This window comes from Nansenia antarctica (assembly GCF_963989245.1).
Source record: "Nansenia antarctica genome assembly, chromosome: 11".
In the NCBI taxonomy this organism is placed as follows: Eukaryota; Metazoa; Chordata; class Actinopteri; order Argentiniformes; family Microstomatidae; genus Nansenia; species Nansenia antarctica.
In genome coordinates this window covers 5,561,989-5,585,158 of record NC_137681.1, presented here as the reverse complement: position 1 = coordinate 5,585,158, position 23,170 = coordinate 5,561,989, and the positions used below count along the sequence as shown (strand labels likewise).

Sequence of the window (23,170 nt, the reverse complement as noted above, 5' to 3'; positions counted from 1 at the left end):
TTGCGTATTTTAATTCATGTCGTGATTAATGAAAAGGTGCTGCAGTTTATTTGGCATGCAGGGGTCTTGGTTGTACTGTATGTTAAATTAATAAGTTCTTTGTTTTGCAGCTGTTAACTTGTTGACAAACAGAAACCTGAAGGCAAAGACTATTCAAACACGCAGCCAAACGCAATTGTCAACCAGCAATGAGACATTGGCATTACCAAAGAGGAGGAAAATGGGTACATTTTCAGTTATCCTATGTATTCTACTTTAACCTTTTGATAATATGGTAAATATGTGAAAATGTAAACAAATAAGTTCATAAAGCATAACCTTGAACCTCTCACTAGATCTATTGCTGAAGCTCAGGGGTGCTTTGGGACGGCTTTTACAACAGATGCTGTATTGAACTGCTCAGTAAAGAAGGTTGTATCTTCTATCTCTCTGTGTTCAGATGTCTCAGTACTGTCCACCAGAAGTGAGGCCCCATCAACTTCATTTATCCCAGCCAGAGGTGCTTGTGGTCTAAAGAGGCCCGCAAGCACCCTGAAGGCCATGCCAGCAAAGAAACTCAACCATGGTGAGCTGGTGGATGCACCACACCTATTTAGTGGAATGATTTTTTTATCATGTTGCAGATAGATCATTAACTGGATAAATGTTTATATACCATAAACAGTTCATCACATACGCAAAAGGGAACATGATTACTTTATTGTGTACAGTAGCCTAGTGTAAATATTTGTCATTTCTCTTCCTCTACACAACTTAATATAAATGTCACTCCTACACTTTATGTGTCTCTCAGGTGGTCCCCCAGTTAAAGCTGTCCCCTCGAAATCAACCCTGCCTGCTAAAGCCCCAGATGGTAAGGCTCTTTAAAAGACTTCCTGTTCCTACATGAAAACACCAACTCACCCACCGTTGCCAAGGATGTTTCTGGCTATAGTGAGATGAATGCCTGAAGCTTCAAGACACCTCAGTTGCGTACTTTGACAGCCTGGCAGGGTATCACCTACTGCTCAGATGACACCGAGTGTAGTTGAGCTACATGGTTTACAGACGTACATTTTTGTGTTTTTACATTTGGTCAAGTATTATGTCAACTGTTGTTATAAAATACAACGCTGTTGTTGATTTGAATGTTCCTTTGCAGGGTGTGCCAACTGTGCGCTGCTGCGTCAAGAACTGGAGAAGTGTCGGCAAGAAAACGAGAGACTGCAAGCAGGTATTACTCAAACTCAGGATTAACGTGTTGTGGGTTTATCAGAGAAACTGACTTTCTTTCGCCGACGACGGGTCAGAATCCTCAGAAACAAATAATTTAAAATGGAAAATTCTACTGGTGTGATCAGAGCGTGTGTCTCTAAGACCATAGACACCCGTTTATACCACACCAGAGAGAAGCTGGAGTCTGGAAGAGACCCAGACACAACCAGCAGTGTGTCTGGACCAGCACCGACGCCATACAATCTATTGACTTAACACTTTGAAACCTGAGACCGTGTGTGTGTGTGTGTGTGTGTGTGAAAGGAAGATTCTGCCTATACCACCACCTAATTCTCCCTAATCTTTTACCTTCTCAATAATTGTATGAAGTTCGAGACGTCTTAGTGACAGAATTTGCAACGAGCTGTCTCAGGGGCCCGGTTGTCATACCACCTCTCGTTAAAATAAAACGACATGTTTGATGATTCATTCGATGTCCCCAGTGCACATTCTATTTAACGGCCCTGTGGTCATCAGATGTGACGGCTACAGTTCCTCTACGGTGCGTCTCCGGGCGATCAGTGCGTGATGGCACCATGTCTATTTCATGCCTGAGAGGTGCTTGCTGTGTGCTAGATCTTTGAAGCACGGTGCCTATTCCCCGGCCAGCTCCTAAGATCCAAATCAGGCCAGCTGGCGATTGTGATGTCAATTTTGGACTAAACAAACATAGCTATAAACAACCAATAATTATTTTTTAAGCCTCAGTCCATATTAATTTTGGCCTGATACGGCTCTCTACTGGAAATTAGACTATTGACAACCTTACATCTCTCAGTGCAACTTTGTCCTTGTCTTGTAATGTGTAAATGTATCCAATTGTAAGATTTTAAAGATTGGGTGTCTTGGGGAGGTCTAATTCTGGAGTTGAAGATACAGTGCAATTTGTTTACATCACAATCCCATTTGAAAGGTCTGTCTTGTGACTATTTCAACCAGCGTTCTCTAAAAAAATCTCTTTCAGAATTGCGTAATCAAGAGCCTATGGAGACGTAGAGCTACAGAGAAGAGAAGACCTACAAGAACAGAATGGCAGATTAATCATATGTCATTAATCATATTAATGATATGTCTCATATTCCACTATGTTGAATAAGATTAACTTTTAAAAAAAAATGTTTTATGTAGGTTAAATATATAGATATGTAGTAGATGATTGAGAGATCATCAGAATAAACAATAAAGGAAATGTATATCACTGTATAAATGTATATGTAATAAACAATAAAGGAAATATTAACATTGTGAAACTGTGAAACTTTGTCAAACTTCCACATTGACAAAGATTGATGTCAATCAAATCAAGGTTCCACAGGCCCAGAGAAGACCCCTGACAATGTGATGGACACTTCTGCGGTTCCAGAGCACAGCCACTATTCCTCTTTGGAGTTAATCCAATTAATGTGGCATCAATGACAGATGTGAGGCCATGTGTCAACATCACCACCTTTACCTCCATCTCCACCACCTTTAGCTCCATCTCCACCACCTTTAGCTCCATCTCCACCACCTTTGCCACCACCTTTAGCTCCATCGCCACCACCTTTAGCTCCATCGCCACCACCTTTACCTCCATCGCCACCACCTTTAACTCCATCTCCACCACCTTTACCTCCATCTCCATCTCCACCACCTTTACCTCCATCTCCACCACCTTTAGCTCCATCTCCACCACCTTTACCTCCATCTCCACCACCTTTAGCTCCATCGCCACCACCTTTAGCTCCATCGCCACCACCTTTACCTCCATCGCCACCACCTTTAGCTCCATCTCCACCACCTTTACCTCCATCGCCACTACCTTTAGCTCCATCTCCACCACCTTTAGCTCCATCGCCACCACCTTTAGCTCCATCGCCACCACCTTTACCTCCATCGCCACCACCTTTAGCTCCATCTCCACCACCTTTACCTCCATCGCCACCACCTTTACCTCCATCGCCACCACCTTTACCTCCATCTCCACCACCTTTAGCTCCATCTCCACCACAAACAGCAGTGCTGCCACACCAGAGACCCAGCCCAGGGCGGAGAGTACAGGGCTGACACTCTCAGGCTGTTGGGCCTGATGTTAAAGTGTTGTTTCTTCTGTGATTCTCAGGAGCCAAATATATTGTGAGTTTAGAATGATAAGGTTCTATCTCCGTTTAGAATGATAAGGTTCTATCTCCGTTTAGAATGATAAGGTTCTATCTCCGTTTAGAATGATAAGGTTCTATCTCCGTTTAGAATGATAAGGTTCTATCTCCGTTTAGAATGATAAGGTTCTATCTCCGTTTAGAATGATAAGGTTCTATCTCCGTTTAGAATGATAAGGTTCTATCTCCGTTTAGAATGATAAGGTTCTATCTCCGTTTAGAATGATAAGGTTCTATCTCCGTTTAGAATGATAAGGTTCTATCTCCGTTTAGAATGATCAGGTTCTATCTCCGCTTAGAATGATAAGGTTCTATCTCCGTTTAGAATGATAAGGTTCTATCTCCGTTTAGAATGATAAGGTTCTATCTCCGTTTAGAATGAGAAGGTTCTATCTCCGTTTAGAATGAGAAGGTTCTATCTCCGTTTAGAATGAGAAGGTTCTATCTCCGTTTAGAATGAGAAGGTTCTATCTCCGTTTAGAATGATAAGGTTCTATCTCCGTTTAGGGCAGTTCAGAGATATTGAGCGTCAAAGTTTTTACATTCCATTATGTTTTGTGAGATGGAACCTTTGTATTTTATGAATTACTAACTAAAAAATGTCAACATTTTAAAAACAACACCACACAGGCATTAATAAACACCTAATGGATCAGAAAAAAAACTCAATTTTGACAAAAATGGAGATAGAACCTTATAATTCTAACGTCACGATATGCCAGAAGTCCATAGGAAAGTGTCACAAGGAAAAGGTAATAGGACCAGTAACCAAATGCTAATTTTACAGAAATCTCATCGATGCACTTTTCACACTTATAACGTGTTTTGTTATTAGGGGCATACTAACATGAGTTTTCGATTTATTTTTTATTTTTGCAGAGCTCCACGAATTCAGTGCCTTTACACTTCAGTGACAGGTTAGGAAAGAAGCCAATTCAGCAACTAGAGAATGGAGGAGAATAATGTTCTTGTCACATTGAAATAAGGACACACAATGTGCCTAGCCCTGTTGATAGTTGTTATATAAACATACATAGTCCCAGTAATTGCTTCTTCACAGTTCCAAACTAACGCACCCAGACAGACACCTCTTCTTTAGATGTGTCTTCATGTAATGGATGTTATTTAGATGAAAGCTTGGTTGTTACCATATTGATTCTGTGTTGCAAATAAAACAAGAGACGTCCATTAGAAGCTGTTTCATAACATACAGCCCTGTGTAAGTAATGGAACAGTGAAACATGTATCCTTCTTTCAGCTCTAGTCTCCAAAAGTTTGGACCTGAAATCAGTTACTACATGTTGTATTTGGTAGACAATCCTTTGCATGCAATAAACTGCCTGAAGTCTGTGACCCAATGACCCCACTGGGTATCTTCACTGGTGATGCTCTGCCAGGTCTTTTTTTGCCTATATTATGATCAGGAAATGAAATACATGTTCAATTGGATTTAAATCTGGAGATTGACCACTAGACAAAAAGGCTGCACTGCCCCCTAGTGTTCTAAACAGGAACTTATATTATATTTTGGCAATATTATTGTATTATTTATAATAATTACATTCTATCGGCAGTCGCTTCTCTGAACTGTCTTGTTGGGTCAGCCTGAATGACCAATTAAATTGCTGTAAATATACTTTCTATGAATCCCTACTTCTTTATGCTGCAAGAAGAACTATGATAGTGGAAGAAGTTTACGGTATTAAACTCGTCTTTTCATTACTCGATCGATGATCAATACCAACACCACATCCTTTCCCCTGGGGTGGATTTTAAGGAGGGGAAAACTAGTTAAACTAGTTAAACCTAGTAGATCTAAATCCATCAACTGGCATGTTAAACACACAGAGTCAGTCAAACAGTAACCGTAGTAACCGTACCGAGAGCCACAAACCAAGAACCACAGCATGGGAGCATCGCTTCTGTATTTGACCAATTTTATTAACATGGAAAAGGGAGAGAGCGGCACGGAGGAACAACTCATTTCTTGGTGGTCTCCTCCTCCAGGGATTTGATGATCTCTTCTTTCTTGGCCAGGAGACGCTCTTCTCTGCGCTTGCGGGCCTCCTTCGTCTTATTACGACGTGCTTCGGCCTGGTCACTGTGGAGAGATAAGGGGAGGGGGGGGGTTAGAGAATGGCATACCTTGACCCGACGCCTAGTATTCAAACAGGATTGGACAGCTTGGATATCCTTCAGAATCACAAGTGCTCTTTTCACTGGGTTCCTACAAGTTTCAACAAGTCGAATTTAAGACTTTTTTTAAGACCTCTTCGAATAGAATTTTTGCCTTATTCGCGACACCATATGATAGCTTTTTGCCATCCTCGAGGTGATGAAATGAGGGATTTAACTGCCACACAGACAAAAAAGGAAGAGAATTGGCATTTTTTTGGGTTCCAGCCTGATTAATTTCCGCGTAAATAGATGTGGTCAGACTGATTGCCTTGCAGGATCTCGTTTTTAAGACCTAGCACCTAATTTTTAGACCGAAGTTAACTAAAGTTCAGGACCTTTTTAGGCCTTGAAAATTTGGTTTGCTGGATTTTAGACTTTAAGGCTTTTTAGGACCAGCGCGGGAACCCTGTTTTCATATCTGGAAAAATGCTGTTATATTATATAGCACATTTCAAGCTCTCAAAAAGTAGGCAAGAAAACCAATCTCAGCTATCCAACCTAGACCTTGTTTCTTCCATCCATCCATGTTCCTGTCCGTAAAGATCAATACTCATTAAGGAGGGCAGACAGGGAGATTAATCCACTAAAGGGAGTATTTGCTGAAAGCAACAATTTTGTCCATGATCGTTAGGATGGATGAAAACATGGGTGGGCTGGGGGCTGGAGCCTCTGAGGCTCATGGGAGTCGTGCTGAGCGGTGCCTCTGAGGCTCATGGGAGTCGTGCTAGGGGCTGCCTCTGAGGCTCATGGGAGTCGTGCTGAGCGGTGACTTACGACAGGAGCTTCTTGCGGGCCTTGTCTGCCTTCAGCTTGTGAATGTGCTCCATGAGGATGCGCTTGTTCTTGAAGACGTTACCCTTCACCTTCAGGTACAGGTTGTGGTACCTGTGAAGAGAGTGTGGGGGGGGGGGACAGACAATACTGTTAAGTAGAGGAAAAGCAACAAGGCTCCCACTCAAAACTATTTTTATATTATAATTCTTTTTTTCTTTTTTTTTTTTTATTATGACTTATGAATCACATCAACGACAAAAGCATGGTCATTATTTGTTCAAAAAATATCCCAATCTAAGAGCCAAGACAGCCGGTTCACTAGCGCAGTGGTTCTCAAACCTCTCCTCTGGGGACCCCCAGCCACTCCACATATTTGATCTGTTCCACAACCAGCACACCTGATTAAACTAATCAAGTACAAAGCAATTATGGTTTGGATGAATCAGGTGTGCTGCTGGTGGAACAGATCAAACATGTGGAGCGGCTGGGTCCGGGTCCCCACGAGGAGAGGTTTGAGAACCACTGTGGGGCGGCTGTGGAGCAGGAGGTAGAGCTGCCGTCTAATGATCGCAAGGTTGGCAGATGGGCGGTTTCGAGCCCCGGCTGGCCACATGTCGAAGTGTCCTTGGGGCAAGACACTGAACCCCAAATTGCTCCCAGTGAGCGGGCCGGATGAGGCGCCTTGCATGGCAGCTTCCCGCCAATGGTGTGTGAACGTGTGTGTGAATGGGTGAATGAGAGGCCGTTGTAAGTAAAGCGCTTTGGATAAAGGCGCTATATAAGTGCAGTCCATTTACAACCACGGCACTAGCGGAGCAGCGGGCTGAACTCACATGTGCCTGTCGATCTTCTTGCCCTCCCTGTAGCGACGCAGCAGGCGTCGCAGGATTCTCATGCGCCGCATCCAGGAGAGCTTCTCCGGCATACGAGCGTTGGCAGTACCCTTCCTCTTACCTGGGCAGAGGAGAGATTCATTCTTTTAAAGTTTTTTTTTTTTTTTGTCTGAGTGGGGCAGTCCCACTCATATTTTTCATTTTATTGGACAGATACAGTGAAGACAGACAGGAAAGTAAGGAGAAGAAGGGAGAGAGAGAGAGAGGGCATGTCAGGAGGGATTCGAACCCATGCCGACATGGGCACGTGTGTGCACTGTAGACCACGGTGCTAGACCACTGGACCACCCCAGGCCACAGAGGAGATTCTTTCTACATCAACAATCACATACTACAGAAGGGGATATCTATCAATTTGTTCCTTTTTTTTTTTTTTTACTTTCCAAGTGGGCTTGATTTAAAACTGTAGAAATGATGAGTCTAGATTCGTTAACCTTGTCGGTCATTTGAAGGTTGGTGTGGATTATTGCACCATTGTGGTTCCCACAAACGCAAACAAAGCAACAAATAGATTTTTTGATAAAAAAATTTTTTAGATTTGAACTTAAAAGGAAATATTTGCTTTACACACGAGCTCTACAACCAGTCATCTCTTGTCCTTCAATCTACACTAGATTCATCTGAGATTAAGTGAAAGGTGAATGCAATATCCCCAGGTTCAATGAGGCCAGGAACTAGCTTCCACCCACCTCAATCTCGATCAGTGCATATGAACGAGGGACGAGGAAAAACAATCTGCTTCGAATGTTTGAGACAGCCATGACGCTGGAAGTACCACGCGTCTATTCGAGGCTGGTGTCGTGAGCCTCTCCACACCCACCTGCGCCCATGTGACGGCCCTTGCGGCGTGCCAACGTGTTCTTGCGGCAGCGGGCACGGGAGTGCACCGTCACGGGCTTCCTGATGATCAGACCATCCTTCACCAGCTTGCGGATCTGCTGGCCTGTGGGGCAGGAGGAGAGACGGGCCTTAAAGAATGCTTAACAGGTAAGGGGGTAAGGACATCTGCACTCACACACACATACATACATACTCACACTATTACAACTACTATTTTCATCATCCCACTCCACTGAAAAACAACAACAACTAAAGACTGTCTTCCTATAGGCAGCCTTTTGGATAGCCCCAAAAGCCTGTCTCTCTGTGTCCTGTTGATGTTGTTCTACACCTGTTGTCTGTTACGTGTTCTTATTTTCACTTGTTTTGCCTATTTTATTTTCATTTTCACATATTTTGCTGTGGCTTTCGCTCTTTTATTATGTTTTATTATGTTCTCTTTATGTAAAGCACTTTGTGACCCTTGGTCTGGGAAAGGTACAATACAAATACATGTTTACTTACACTGTTGTGTTTCTGCTGCATACTACTATTGCTACCTTATGTTATTGTTTTTATTATTACTTCATTGTGGCACTGTTGAAGAGCTAGCTTGCCCATAGCATTTCACTGCACTGTCTATGGCTGTATTCTGTGTACACGATACAAATAAATAAACTCTTGATTTGAGCTCAAAGGACATGACATGTATTCCCGAAAATGTCATATAGCATTTACCCTGCACTTCACACGAACTCCCAAAAAATGTCAGATTATGAGACCTCAAAAATCACCACTGCTAGGTAAAAAGATTGAGTTCCTTACGGGAGTTGGCGTTGGCGATCTCATTGGTCTCGTTGGGATCCAACCAGACCTTCTTCTTGCCGCAGCGTAAGACGCTGGACGCCAAGCGCTTCTGGAGCCGGAGCATGCTGGGTAAATTAAAGACAGATACAGTTCATGTATTCGGGTGTTAATTCGTGACGTGTTTCCAGGTCCAAAGTTGGCGGAGGCGCTGTCTTCGAAATGCCTCAGTAATAATAATAATTCATTATATTTATATAGCGCTTTTCCGAGGCTCAAAGATGCTGACAAATATGGGAAAAACAGGAATGTGCTGTGTCCCTTGTTGTATGAATAGATCCGAGTCTAAAAAACGATTGAACTGTCATTCTACCGCTGTAGTACACTGGTACTCTGGTGCAGGGAATTTCTGGTTTGGAAATTGCTAAACGTCACATTTGACGTCAGACTTAACCGAATAGGATCAAATAGGGCAAATCAGTATGCTCGTTAAAAAAAAGCTGTTTTGGCTCTTCCGTAGGGAAAGTTGTGTAGCGGAAGTTCAAGACTAAAAACTAAGTATAGGCCTACCCTACGGTAATCTACTGAAAATGAGCCTGTTGTGTTTTTTTCTAACCAACAAAAATATCTGCCATGTAGGGAAATAATAACGGACTTTAAAAGTAGTGTAGCCCATCCTCAACCAGTCAATCCAGCTGATGCAGATATTGCATATGGTTTGATTGTAGTAGGTTTTAGCTTTCCCCCCAAATAACTTGCTTAGGCTATTCGTTGCTTATTCAAGATACATTTATTAAGCCGTCCAACCGAGTTCTAGATAGTTGTACATGAAATCACTTCACCTCTATTTCACAAGCATTCTAGTGATGATTTGCAGTCCCATAATAATGTATCCTACTTACGTTGAAAAATGTCTGTTTAGTGTGTCAATGCTTTTTTAATGCTCGTGCACACAAGTAAAAACATTTAGTAGTAAAGTAATACTGACTTATAATCAGTAGCCTATTCAGTTACACACAATTTTAAACATTTTCGAAGTATTATTTCAAGGGTGTGATTATGATCGGCTCCTCCTGAGACATCTTCTGTCCCTCACCACTACGTCTCCTAAAGACACCCGCTTTCCCCTCTACTGTGTCCCTAAAAACTTCTATTGCCCCCCTTGTACTATTTCTCTGTTTCTCCAGTGTAAAAAGAAAAAAAGAAAAAACAACAACTAGGTTTTAGAAGAAGGTTTTTTCTTCTATCACAGGGACTGCCAATGGCCCCGGGCCTGAGCTAGATTACTCTTCCTGCTGCAACTGGTGGATTGAAGATTCACTTGCTTAGTCAAATGTATCGACTGTAAGTCGCTTTGGAATAAGGCGTCTGCTAAATGCCAAAAATGTAAATGTAAATGTTAGATAACGTCGCCGTATGATCCAGGAGGGTCAGCTCAGAGGCTCAGACTGGCTGTCAAACCAACAAACACACATGTCAGCGAGCACACACACGACCCTGCCACCACGTGTCTTACACCATCACCAGCAAATACATCTCTAATGGTATTGATTGTAAAACCTAAATATGTTATAATTGTAATAATGGCAACTTAAAATCTAAGCACGTCTGGACAGGAGCAGCGCAAAGCACAGCTCAGCTAAATAACGTCCGACCATTGTCTCCACGTCTCCCATATTTCACTATAATTAACGTTATTCTCTCTTATGTTCGGAGTGAATCAGTGCTTTTCACCAACGTTTGATAAATAAATAAATAACCATGTATAAACCGATGACATCCTAAATGAAGCCAAGGTGCTTCTACCTCCTAAATAACATTAAAGACAGAATCCAGGCCCTCACCTCATGGCTGCAGGATTCGGGAAAGAAAGGGGAAGTTGATAATTCGTCTTCTTCCAGTGGGGGTTTTTAATGCCGGTGAGCCAACAACGTAAACGGTTCATTACCGCCACCTACCGGACTGGAGGGGCCAGAGACGGACAAAGCCACCACGCCTGCCTGAGAACTCCCCTAGTCTCCTGCTCCCAGACTGAATGAGTACTGATTATGTAAAAGTTTAATATCACCGCTAGAGGGCGACAGAGGTCTTTCTATCGGCTGCTGTGTGTGTGCGTGTGTGTGTGTGTGTGTGTGTGTGTGTGTGTGTGTGTGTGTGTGTGTGTGTGTGTGTGCGTGTGTGTGTGCGTGTGTGTGTGTGTGTGTGTGTGTGTGTGTGTGTGTGTGTGTGTGTGTGTGTGTGTGTGTGTATTGGCTTTGTGTGTCTGTGTAATTCATATTCAGGCTATAAAAGCAAAGCGTCATTATCCAAAACATGTCACATAATGATCTCATTACGTTTTACTACATGTAACCGGTTGGTCATTATTTCCAGTTTGCGGTAAATGGGATTTTGATGAGCAAATGCCTTCTTCCGCTACGATTGGAGACGGCTTACCATGTGACCGTGGGACGTATATAATTTCCGAGTTTGGAACAGTCAAAAGTAGCATTTTTGGGATGTTTTATACATTAGCAGTACATTATCAATGTTAAGTTAAATATGTTGTATTATTTGGTGGAACGCATATAGAAACTATTGTGGTTAAACCGTGACGTGTATTGACGTGCCAGAGAATGACGTCCCTACCTCGGACCCATTGTGGGTATCGCTTCTCGGCCTTTTGGCTAAGATCAAGTGTAGTATCTGTTCTTATCAGTTTAATATCTGATACGTCCCCTACCCGGGGACCAGGGTTCGAGTTATGTGGGAGCCAATGGGAGCTGAGCTCCCATAGAGATGGTCTGAGACTCTCTGAGCTCCCATGAAGGCAGTAAAATCAAAAATCTGTGGGGGTCGCTAATAATACATTACCACAACTATTATTTGATCAAAATGTCAATGTAATGAATATTATTCAATTTATATTATAAATATTGTAAAATAAACACGTTTTCCAAAAGAGCTACGCGCACCATTAATCTCCTGTGAATGACAGTAGGCCTTTGACTGCCTGCACTTCACCACCAAGACACCATGGGGCGCAGTAGAATATTGTGCAACAGCAAAAGGTTGATTAATCAGCTGTGCGGTAAACCGTTGGAACACACAGTGCACAGCTGATTAATCAATTAAACCAATAGAGTGAGACAGGATATGTTCATATACCAGTTGCCTTTCAGGAAGTAGTGAGATCGTGCACCTAGCCTATTATTGAGAAGCAAACATTCATTCATTAGCTATACAGGAGTATATACATACAGTAGCTACCATGCCGCCCAAAAAAAGGCCATTTTTTTACCCTCTCCCGTTCATCCAATCTTGGATAAAGAAAGGACATCGGACGTCAGCATCATGGGTTCCAGGACCGCGACCGCAGCCTACTGAAAACAGACCAAACAGGTCTATCTTGTCTCCGTAAAGGTAAGGTGGCTTTTACTTTTTACTAACCTAGTGTACATGTATTTTTCGCTCCTTCTGTATAGCAAAAATAACACAATTATTGGCCGAGATACATGTGTGACTATCGCTTTTATAGCTGTTGTTTCATGTGGGGCTGTTGATGTGGTGAAATGAGTAGCCTGCAGCTGTAGCGTCAGGATATGTTGGTATTTGAGGAGGAGGATGAGGATGAGGATGATGTTTCGGTACCGGTACCGTTTTTAAAGTATCGATTTGTCACCGGTATCGAATAAAACCCAAACTGTACCCAACCCTAACTATATGTTTACATGCCAACTAATTAGCTAATTCATTTCTGTCATTTAGAGCTGAGGGGAGCAACAGAGAGACGGACAACAGGACAGTAACAGAGAGACAACGGGAGAGGAGAGCAATAGAGACAGAACTGAATGCACTGAACCTTTTTTTTTTATTCTTTGCATTATTAACACTGTTGTGTTATTGTGGTATTAAAGTGTTTAAGTGTTTTATGGTAAAGCATTATGAGTGGTGTGTGTGCAGGGTGCTCGTGAGTTGTATATTTTGGGGAGGGGGGAGGCTTGTGTATGGGGGCGGGGGGTCCTCACACAAAGGAGTAGCCTAGGGCCACTGACCACCTTAATCCGCTACTGCCTATAGCTAATTAAAACTTGTAAGTCCCATCGCTGTGTGGGCATGATTCGCGCGTGCATGAGAACATTTCGCACTGTTATTTTGGAGACCCCCACAGAGATCAGCTTATAACTCGAACCCTGCCGGGGACCATATATTAAATTGATTTTTGGAGCAGGGAGATGGAATAGGGGCTTGCTCCGTCCACTCCACGCATCGACCTGGTATTGCAGTACCTCCAGGAACGGTGCACCCCCTCTCTGTGTTTAAGTTAATGTTTTTTTACCCTGTATATATATGAATTAGACCTGCTTACTAACGGAAATATGGTTTTATCAATGTATCCGATTACCAGCGTCTTTGTAAATATGTCTGTTCTGTGTCTGTTTATAGCAGGACTAGATGTATATGTTACGGTACATGTGGGAAGACGGTACATGTGGGAAAACTAGGGTTAGGTGCTAGGGTTAAGGTTAGGTTTGGGGTTAGGGTTAGGGTTAGCGTTAGGGTTAGACATGCCAGCATGTACCAAGTCGGCGTAGCACCTAACCCTAACCCTAGTTTTCCCACATGTACCGTATTCCCACATGTACCGTAACATATACATTATGTTATATTTCAGTATGAAAAAACAATGTGTATTTCAGTTATAATGTAGACCAGAGAGGCATACACATAATGGCTCTAATGTAGACTATGCAATTGTTGAACAATCCCCTAATGCTTCTTTGAAGGCAAATTGGCTGTCCCAAAGACTATGTCCCCTTTCCAATGTTCTATAGTCTACTTTCCTAACTTGCAGTTAAGCCAAGTTCCACTATTCTGAAATGGCTACTTTCCTATGTCCTACTATTCTGTTTGATGGTGGGCTACATTCCAATACCATCAAATGATCCTCTATACCCCATCTCACAAGAGCTCCACACTCTGAAATTGCTCTTTTGCTTTGTGCTATTCTCCACTGTTCACTTGGAAGGCACTGGGTGAGATATACCTGTATGTATTTAACCTTTTTCTAGGCTACTGCAAAGTCTCAGTCTGGTTCTCTGAGACTACAAAGTTGCTCCCTTTCCTATTTCCTACTCTCCTACTTTATCTCTTATATTTATTTAAGGAGCAGGGGCGTGCGATAGTCATTTACTATGAATGAACAAGGAAAACAACAAAAAAGGAAAGTCAGCTCTTTTTCTTTTGGCTTGAGCTGATTGTACCAGATAGGTATGAGAAACATAGGAGGACAGAGAGGACACTAAAGGGCGCAGTCTGAACTCATAGGCCCTTCTCCCGAGCTCCAAACCCTTCAGTGTTTCGAGCCCCGGCTGGCCACATGTCGAAGTGTCGTTGGGCAAGACACTGAACCCCAAATTGCTCCCAATGAGCGGGCCGTGCCTTGCATGGTAGCTTGCCGCCATTTGTGTGTGAATGTGTGTGTGAATGGGTGAATGAGAGGCCGTTGTAAAGCACTTCGGATAAAGGCGCTATATAAGTCAGTCCAAGATGTGAAGAAATCAAATACTGTACTGTAGGTGTAAGCGGCCGCCATTGGAGCGGTTTTTAGACCGGGCCCTCTGTCGGTGTTTGTACAAGATTTTGACAGTTGATGGAAGGCATGAACCTCAATGAGTTGTCTTTTCACTTTGCTCAATCTTGCTCAATTTTGAATTCCTGGCATGTGTGTGTGTTTTTTAAATGGTAAATGGTAAATGGACTGCACTTATATAGCACCTTTTTTGCTGCTCCAAAGCTGCTCCAAAGCACTTTACAACAGCCTCTCATTCACCCATTCACACACACATTCACACACCAATGGCGGCAAGCTACCATGCAAGGCGCTGGCCCCGCTCACTGGGAGCAATTTAAAGGATAGGCCTGAGCATAGATTACTTTTTTCCTGCTACAACTAGTGGATAGATGATTCACTTACTTAGTCAAATGTATTTGTTGTATAAGTAGCTTTGGATAAAGGCGTCTGCTAAATGCCCAAAATGTAAATGTAAGAATTGAGCATAAGAGGTGAAATGGAGGCATATAACATCAATGCCTCCATATAAATGACATGGGAGTGAAAAGGCATATCAATGTTATGGTTGTGCAATGGTTTGTATAGCTGGCATAGAGGGTTACGCAGTATAGCTTATGTGTTTGTAGCCGAAAGGCTCAGTTCAGAGTCTGACTCAGGCAAATAACGATGAGTACACAAACACTGACAATAAACTGCTGACCACAGACTTTTAAAAAGATACCTATTGGCTGCTAATGGGCGACCTAGTTTTATGTTGCATACAGACACAGAATATTCATTAGTGCAACGCAATGTGCTTTAAAGGAGGATCAATTAACTAGGACCAGACAGTTACAGATGCCCAATCAAGCTTTTTACCACTAGTTTAAGAAAAGACTACTGTAAGCTATACGTGGACCCCAAAATTGCATACAACGTCAGCCTCACGCACGTCACACGCATGTAAGGCCACACGCATGTAAGGCCACACACTTTATATGTAGAATGTTGCAACCTCATTGGCCGTCTCTGCTTGCGAGGGTGGTGTTCATGGACTCTACTACCAAAAGCTCAATACTGGATTGAGCAGAGTAGCGTAAGCCGCTATGGTCCCGTGACAGAGGTCAAAGGTCAAAACACATCAACACACAAAACACAGGGTTTAGAAACACAGCAGCAAGGGTTATTAAATAATAATTCATAAATAAGTAAGTAAGTAAGTGATGTTTATTTTATATAGCACATTTTACAACGACAAAAACAGCCGCCCAAAGTGCTTAACAGAAAACATGAGTAAAAGAGAAACAACAGATAAAAAATACACTAAAAACAAGGTGCAATACAAAATACAAAATACAAATGCAGAAATAAAAGTAAATAAGGCCGTATGAGTAGCAGGTTGGAACCTACTGAGCTGACTAACAGGCCACTAGACGCAAGTCACACCTGGGGACTGAACATGCAATAGGGGTGAATGGTAGACTCGGGGGCCACACTAGTAAATAAACTCCAAACATCGGCCTCACTGCAAACTTAGGGCTCTGCTCCTTTAACACAGTTCACAGTAGCGCTGTTCTTTTTTAGTTAGTTATTTTTTCTGAGTGGGGCAGTCCCACTCATATTTTCATTTGTATTGTGACAGAGACAGTAGAGATTTGACAGGAAGGATGGGTGAGAGAGAGAGAGAGAAGGGATGACATGCAGGATATGTCCGCGGCTGGAATCGAACCGGGAACCCTGCTGTTACATGGTCGACGCTTAACCCGCTACGCCACCTAAGCGCCCCAGTAGTGCTGTTCTGACCCCTCCTGCACCCCACCCTGTAGTTCTCCTGCAGTCCCACTCTTACACATGTAACAGGACTCAGACAGTGAGCAACATTTAACACTGAATATGGTTTGGTTAAAAGCTACTAAAAACTCTCAGAGACGCTGAGAACCCTTGCCTTGAGCTTGTGCCCACCGCTCCGACCACGTTAGTCTATAACGTGGGAAGACCACAGGGGGAATCATCAACGTAGTGCAGGAACAGAGAGCAGCGTGGTCCCTTGGTGACCCTTGGTGTCCAAATCCTGATGCCTTGATACCACCAGGCCATGGGTCACATGGGATACTGAATTCCTGAGGAATCAATGCAGACAAGTAATGATTGACAGGTTAGGGGTCCTCCTCATTATAAGGGCCTCAAGTAAAGAGTCACTCGTCCGCAGTACTCTGTCTCTGTGTGTCCAGTACACACGTCATCATGGTGTTAGCAGTGGTCGTACTCCTAAGCCTGTGTGTATTCACAGTGCAAGGACATGGACCTGCAGAGGTAAGTATCACAACCTATTAGGCTACAATTTGAGACGGACTGTATCATTGAGACTAATGTTTCCGATATTATTCTACTGTCCATAAGATGGACAGTTCATTTGTGCACATACACTATTATCTATATTATAAGAGACTATTTTTAGGTTTAATGTGATTTAGGTTTTTAATGTTGAATGTTTTTAGGTTTTTTAATGTGATCTTGTGTTACACCCATGTTGATGTGTCAGTCCTTGCTAACGTTCTGAATTTCTCTAAATCTTACAATGGTAATATTTCTCATACCCGGCCCTCAGCTTTATGTGGTCGAGGTGATGTTATTTTTTTTCAAATTACAGATTGTATTATTACAGTAGGTTGAGTTATACAGTAGGTTAGCATGTTTAATAAGGCAATGCGTTTAAGAGGGACATTTGTAGGGACTCTGGGTGGATTATCTGGTGTGTATCTCCGTCATTGCATAAAGACCATTGATTTCTTGATTGATTTCATCGTCCTAAGACTCATATCCTTTCCTGTCCACAAACCTCTATCGTTTTTCTCATTGACATAACCATGTACTCAAAATCCTTAGAATAACTAGAGCCTATTTATGATGTTCTCTTTTTGACATTCATGGTGATCCTGATATTTGCTACTTGCATCTGAAACACTTGTTTGTTGTGATTGCAGGTAATTAACGAAGACGATTATAGTAAGCAAACTTCCACTCATTATTATTGCTGATTCATGTAATTGTATCTACCTCAGGTGACGAGGGCTCTCTAGTTGAACCGTAGCAAAGCGGTCTTCGCTAAAAACACATTATAATGTACAATATGTGTCTGTATCTGTGTAGATACAGTATGTATACTTACAAACATACTGTATAAGGGCAGCCAATTTCCACACCGCTGGAATACAGTCAGTATCATCTGTGTTAGAAATAATGTCTGATTACAAACCCATGGCAGCTTTTAGAAAAGTGGCCTGAAATATATTCCAATCGTTCAATCTCTGTCCGTTAATCGGGTCTTGAAGATCCGCTGAGTTACTGTTTGAAATGAAACCCTGCATCGACGAGGAGTCCACTAGCCTAACCCTCGGGATCAGAGTTGACCTTTGACCCTGACCTTTACAAGTGATGTTCATGCTATAATCTGTATTCTCTCCCTGACAGATTATGACTACACATACGACTATGACCTCCCCACTGAAATACCAGCTATTGAATACAGTGATAACGACGACTGGCTGTACGACTTCTTTGACAGTAAGAGACCGCCGGAGTCAAATTGACCAACTGAGATTACGTTGCATTATTATGTAACCGTAGATTAGGATAAATTATTGTTATATCTATTATTGTCACCACTACATCACTGGTTGCAATTTAACACAATTTCAAAGCTCCAGTATGTACAGTAACAGATTCACAGCAGTGTGACATAATTGGTAAAAAAAAATATTTTAAAAAATGGAATGGAGTGTGAAGCTATACAGGAAGTCATGCTCATGACTGCCCTATCTAGGCAGTATGACAGAACAAAAGTTTGCTTTTGATTGAGTAATGACACCTGTTGGTATATCGCTGAATGCTATCCTGCTGTACCCAGAGATGTACAGGCCTATATGGCATTGTTCTGGACTGCAGCTCATTTCTCTCTCTGCCATCTCTTTTCAGATGAATGTGATCCAAACCCTTGCCACAACGGTGGCCTTTGTGACACTCTTCCCGATAGCAAATTTGTATGCAATTGCCCTGAACCTTACACAGGCAAAACGTGTCAGAAAGGTACGAGATCCCAAGATTGTTGACATTCTGCCTTATGCAAAAAGGAATGTACTCCTCCTGAGTCCTATACAGTATCTCCATGGAGGGCTGTGAGAGTGAACACAGTAACTCACTGTCGCTTTTGGGTTTCAGTGAAAAACGTTTGCAAGGACGCAAAGTGTGGTCGCGGCGACTGTCTCGTCACATCCAAAGCACCGTTCTACGAGTGCAAGTGCAAAGCTCCATACAAGCCCCCTAAATGCAAGAAAGGTCAGTGTGTGCACCCATAAAAGATGTCCAACATGTGCATGTGAAGGATTTGATACGACCAAACAGACATAAACGTTACGTGGATCATATTTACATAAGTCAATCATCCGAAGTTTGTAATCAAGGACCCCAATTGAAATAAGCCAGTGGCTTTCTTGGGTTTTTATCCTGTTAGTTGACCTTGTATGTAATATGTACTTTCATGTACCTACTTCTGCAAATCTTCTAATAAAGTTTTCAATCAATCAATCAAATGTATTTCATTGTAAAAAGCAGCTTGTTTTTCAAGGTGGTCAAAGCTATTTAGGGGTTTCACTGTGTCTCTTGTGTTTTCTTTGATTACAAGATACCAGGTCGTTTATTTACTGTGTTTCTGTGTCGTTTATGATGTGCTGTTTAAGAGTGTGTGGTGGTTTGTGTGTCCAGCGTTTGCCTGCAGACCCAGCCCCTGTCTGAACGGAGGCTCCTGTATCAAGGGCAGCACCCGGGCCAGCTTCCAGTGTGCCTGCCCAGATGGGTTCAGTGGGAAGTTCTGCCAAGTCGGTAAATACACTCAAAACAACCTTTGGAACAGGACCCAAACAAGGTTCTCAATGCTCAGATTATGTAAAGAGAAAGGAAATGTTTGCAACAGTTTTACAATTGTTAAAAAGTTCAACATCCAGTATATGAAATTATTTGATCTTTAAAATAGTAAACTGTCAAGTAAAATAAATAATTCTTGAACTAGAATTTCAGTTGACTTCCTGAATTGACAGAACTGAGATGGCACTGGTCAATTCGTCATTCCAGATGTTTGTTGTCCATGTCTCTAGACTCTAATGACTGTCTGTTGTCCATGTGTCTAGACTCTAATGACTGTCTGTTGTCCATGTCTCTAGACTCTAATGACTGTCTGTTGTCCATGTCTCTAGACTCTAATGACTGTGTGTTGTCCATGTCTCTAGACTCTAATGACTGTCTGTTGTCCATGTCTCTAGACTCTAATGACTGTTATAAGACGGATGGCGAGGACTACCGTGGCATGGCGAGTGAGACAGAGGAGGAGGACGAGTGTCTGGACTGGAACGCCTATTTCATTGTGGAGAAAGGGGGAGATCCCTTTAAAGAGTATGCAGGCTTTGATGGTATTGGACCACACAACTACTGCAGGTGGGACACGGTGTGTGTGCGTGTGTGTGTGTGTGTGTGTGTGTTTTACAACTTCTCTTTCTTACTGCAGTGTAGTGTGATGATGATGTATTCCCTGTCAACGCTTGTCCCCTCTCCAGAAACCCAGATGGAGATGTCAAACCCTGGTGCTTCATCAAACGCAAAGACAAACTGAAGTGGGCCCACTGCAAAGTCAGGAGCTGCTCCGGATCAGGTACACACACACACACACACACACACACACACACCCACACCCACACCCACCCACACCCACACCTACTGTACATACCCACACACACCCACACCCACATACACACACACCTACACCCACACACACCCACACCCACACACACACACACACACACACACACACACACACACACACACACCCACACCCCCCCCCCCCCACACACACACACACACCCACCCACCCACACCCATACCCACATACCCACACACACCCACCCACACACACACACACACCCAAACCCACATACCCACACACACCTCACTACTGGGGGGTAGTGGTGGTCTAGTGGATAGTGAGTTGGACTTGTGTTCGGAAGGTTGTGAGGTTGTGAGTTCAAATCCCGCCTGAAACCACACCACTACTAGTGTGCCCTTGAGTAAGGCACTTAGCCCTCAGTTACTCCAGGGGGAATGTCCCTGTAATTCGTAATTGTAAGTCGCTTTGGATAAAAGCGTCTGCTAAATGGCAAAATTATTAATTTAATTATTCTAAACACTCTCTGACGTTCCTGTCTTTCCTTGACCTGCTATACCCTCCCTCCCAGCTCCGACCACCCCCCCACCCACCCACCAGACCACCGCTGCTCCAGCCAAACCGCAGACCCCCCCCACTGCTGAGTTCTCCCAGTGCGGGAAGCCCCAGCCGGGCCGTGCTGCCAGGATCTTCGGGGGTATGAAGTCCCTCCCTGGAGCCCACCCCTGGCAGGTGTCCCTGCAGGGCAGACCCAAAGGCACGACGCAGGCCCACAGCCACATGTGTGGAGGCATCCTGGTGGAGCCTTGCTGGGTGCTCACCGCTGCTCACTGCATGTAAGTTGGAAACAGGGTTGCCAGATGGGGCGGGTTACCGCCGAATGGGCTACTGGATTTAGCGGTTATAGACTGGTTAGGCTGTAAATTGTTAATCCCATCTGGCAACCCTGGTTGGAAACGCTTTATTGTACAGTCCAGGATAACACTGGTACCTTGTTTCTGATGTAATTGACTAGTAAAAACGAGTAAAATCACACTTTCTGGTATTATTTAGAATCAAGCGATACTTTCATTGCAATGACGATGCGATGACGCATTGTTTTTTACCGTTTTTTAGAATGTAATTGATCGGAACTACCCAGTTTTAGGATGTCTCCTTTCATCAGTTGTATCTGGAGTTAATAATAATAATAATAATAATAATAATAATAATAATAATAATGATAATAATAATAACTTTATTTGTTTAGCCGCTTTTCCTGCAAACGTTGCAGCTCAAAGTGCTCCAATCGTTATATAATCATAATTTAAAGATTTAGTCATTTAAAGGCAATATTTAAAAGATGGGTTTTTAGTCTTGACTTGAACATATCTGCTGAGGTTGCATCCCTAATGTAAACTGGCAGTGCATTCCACAATCTGGGTGCATAAAATGAGAATGCAGCCTCACCAAATCTCTTCTTTTGTACAAGTTGGCTTTAAAGAGACGCTAAAGGGATCTTCGCGACAATGCAATTTTAGAATTCTCGAATTCTAAATGGTTTTGGGCCTGGAGGGTCAATGTGTTGTTTCGTGACGTTAGAATTATAATGTTCTATCTCCATTTTTGTCAAAATTTAGTTTTTTACATAATCTGATCCATTAGGTGTTTATTAATGCCTGTGTGGTGTTATTTTTAAAATGTTTAAATTGTTTAGAATATTCATGAAATAAATCACAAACTGCTCTTTGCTGTTGCTGTGAATTAGACCAGTGGTTCTCAAACCTCTCCTCAGGGACCCTCAGCCGCTCCACATATTTAATCTGTTCCACCTGATTCAACTAATCAAGTACAAAGCAATTATGATTGAATGAAAATCAATTAGGATTATGAAGCGGCTGGGGGTCCCTGAGGAGAGGTTTGAGAACCACCTGAATTTAGACCAACAATGACCTGCTATTGGCTGTATTTTGCACACTAAATACATGTGTGTGTTGGGGGTCTTGTGTTTTACAGCAAGAGCAACTCCGACATGAGGGTGGTCCTTGGAGGAGTGAACCTGGATAAGGATGAGGAGTACGACCAGACCATCGAGGTGGAGAAAGCCATCGTCCACGAGGAGTACAGGGATGAACCCTTCGCTCTGTTCAACGACATCGGTCAGTCACATAGTTACACACACGACTGGAACAGATGCACATGGAACAGCTCAAGACTGTCCTGTCCTAACCCCAAAAGCCTGTCTTTTTGTGTCTTGTTATTATTTGTTGTACACTTGTACACTTGTTATTTGTTTCTTGTTTTTATTTTCACTTGTTTACCTATTTCTTTGAACCTGCTATTACTTTTGCTCTTTAATTATGTTTTTATAGCCTATGTAAAACACTAGACCGCTGGTCTGTGATAGGTGCTATATAAATACACTTTACTTACTTACTTACTTGTTATGAGTACATTAGCTACTGGAATTAGATACCCAACTGGAGTTATGTACCTTATGCCATTATCCATTAAGTTGTGTATATGTTACGGTACATGTGGGAATACGGTACATGTGGGAAAACTAGGGTTAAGGTTAGGGGTAGGGTTAGGGGTAGGGTTAGGGTTAGGGTTAAGTTTAGGGTTAGGGTTAGACATGCCAGCATGTACCAAGTCACCCTAGCACCTAACCCTAACCCTAGTTTTCCCACATGTACCGTATTCCCACATGTACCGTAACATATACATGGTCCCAGTGGGAATCAACCCCACAACCTAACCATTGCTAGTGCGACCTCTACCAACTGAACCACACAGGACCACAGGAATCTAGTCAGACAAATACTGTACATACCTCAACCACTCAGAGACTCACCCTCACTCTCCACTTTTAAATCCCTCCTCAAAACCTACCTGTTCTCCCATGCAGACAATCTCCCCTACCCCTTAACCATCTCCCCTAACCCTGCCACCCCCCTCCCCCCCCTGGACATTGCTGTGTTAATTCTTCCCCTGTTCGTTAACTCTGTGTTCTATGTTCTCATGTTATCTGTTGCTTGTTGTTTCTGTGTTTTCTGTTTTTCCCATATTGTCAGCGTCTTTGAGCCCC

The 23,170-nt window shown here is 42.8% G+C and overlaps 2 protein-coding genes across 2 annotated transcripts in view; one reads left to right on the top strand and one right to left on the bottom strand.

Moving 5' to 3' along the window:
• Positions 1–5,318: 5,318 nt before the first annotated feature.
• On the bottom strand, positions 5,319–10,734 carry LOC308167312 (large ribosomal subunit protein eL19-like). The gene is made up of 6 exons (XM_080541710.1): positions 10,705–10,734; positions 8,882–8,988; positions 8,058–8,180; positions 7,178–7,298; positions 6,345–6,455; positions 5,319–5,493 (listed from the first exon to the last, which is right to left on the bottom strand). Exons 1-6 carry the CDS (start codon positions 10,707–10,709, stop codon positions 5,373–5,375), a joined length of 588 nt encoding a protein of 195 aa, XP_080397836.1. The 5' UTR covers positions 10,710–10,734; the 3' UTR covers positions 5,319–5,372.
• A 5,869-nt stretch (positions 10,735–16,603) lies between these two features.
• habp2 (hyaluronan binding protein 2) overlaps positions 16,604–23,170 on the top strand; it is a 9,101-nt gene continuing 2,534 nt past the window's right edge. Inside the window, exons 1-10 of the mRNA XM_080541826.1 lie at positions 16,604–16,706; positions 17,378–17,399; positions 17,865–17,957; positions 18,369–18,479; positions 18,612–18,728; positions 19,155–19,271; positions 19,709–19,880; positions 20,000–20,094; positions 20,675–20,939; positions 22,099–22,241. Of these exons, the coding sequence (XP_080397952.1) occupies positions 16,638–16,706; positions 17,378–17,399; positions 17,865–17,957; positions 18,369–18,479; positions 18,612–18,728; positions 19,155–19,271; positions 19,709–19,880; positions 20,000–20,094; positions 20,675–20,939; positions 22,099–22,241 (1,204 nt within the window). The 5' untranslated portion in view covers positions 16,604–16,637. The remainder of the gene's footprint in view (positions 16,707–17,377; positions 17,400–17,864; positions 17,958–18,368; positions 18,480–18,611; positions 18,729–19,154; positions 19,272–19,708; positions 19,881–19,999; positions 20,095–20,674; positions 20,940–22,098; positions 22,242–23,170) is intronic.

Coding starts and splice junctions, on each gene's coding strand:
- LOC308167312 (XM_080541710.1), bottom strand. Junction 8,181..8,881: donor GATCGCCAACGCCAACTCCC/GTAAGGAACTCA, acceptor CCTGCCCCACAG/GCCAGCAGATCCGCAAGCTG. Junction 5,494..6,344: donor GCCCGCAAGAAGCTCCTGTC/GTAAGTCACCGC, acceptor ATCTCTCCACAG/TGACCAGGCCGAAGCACGTC.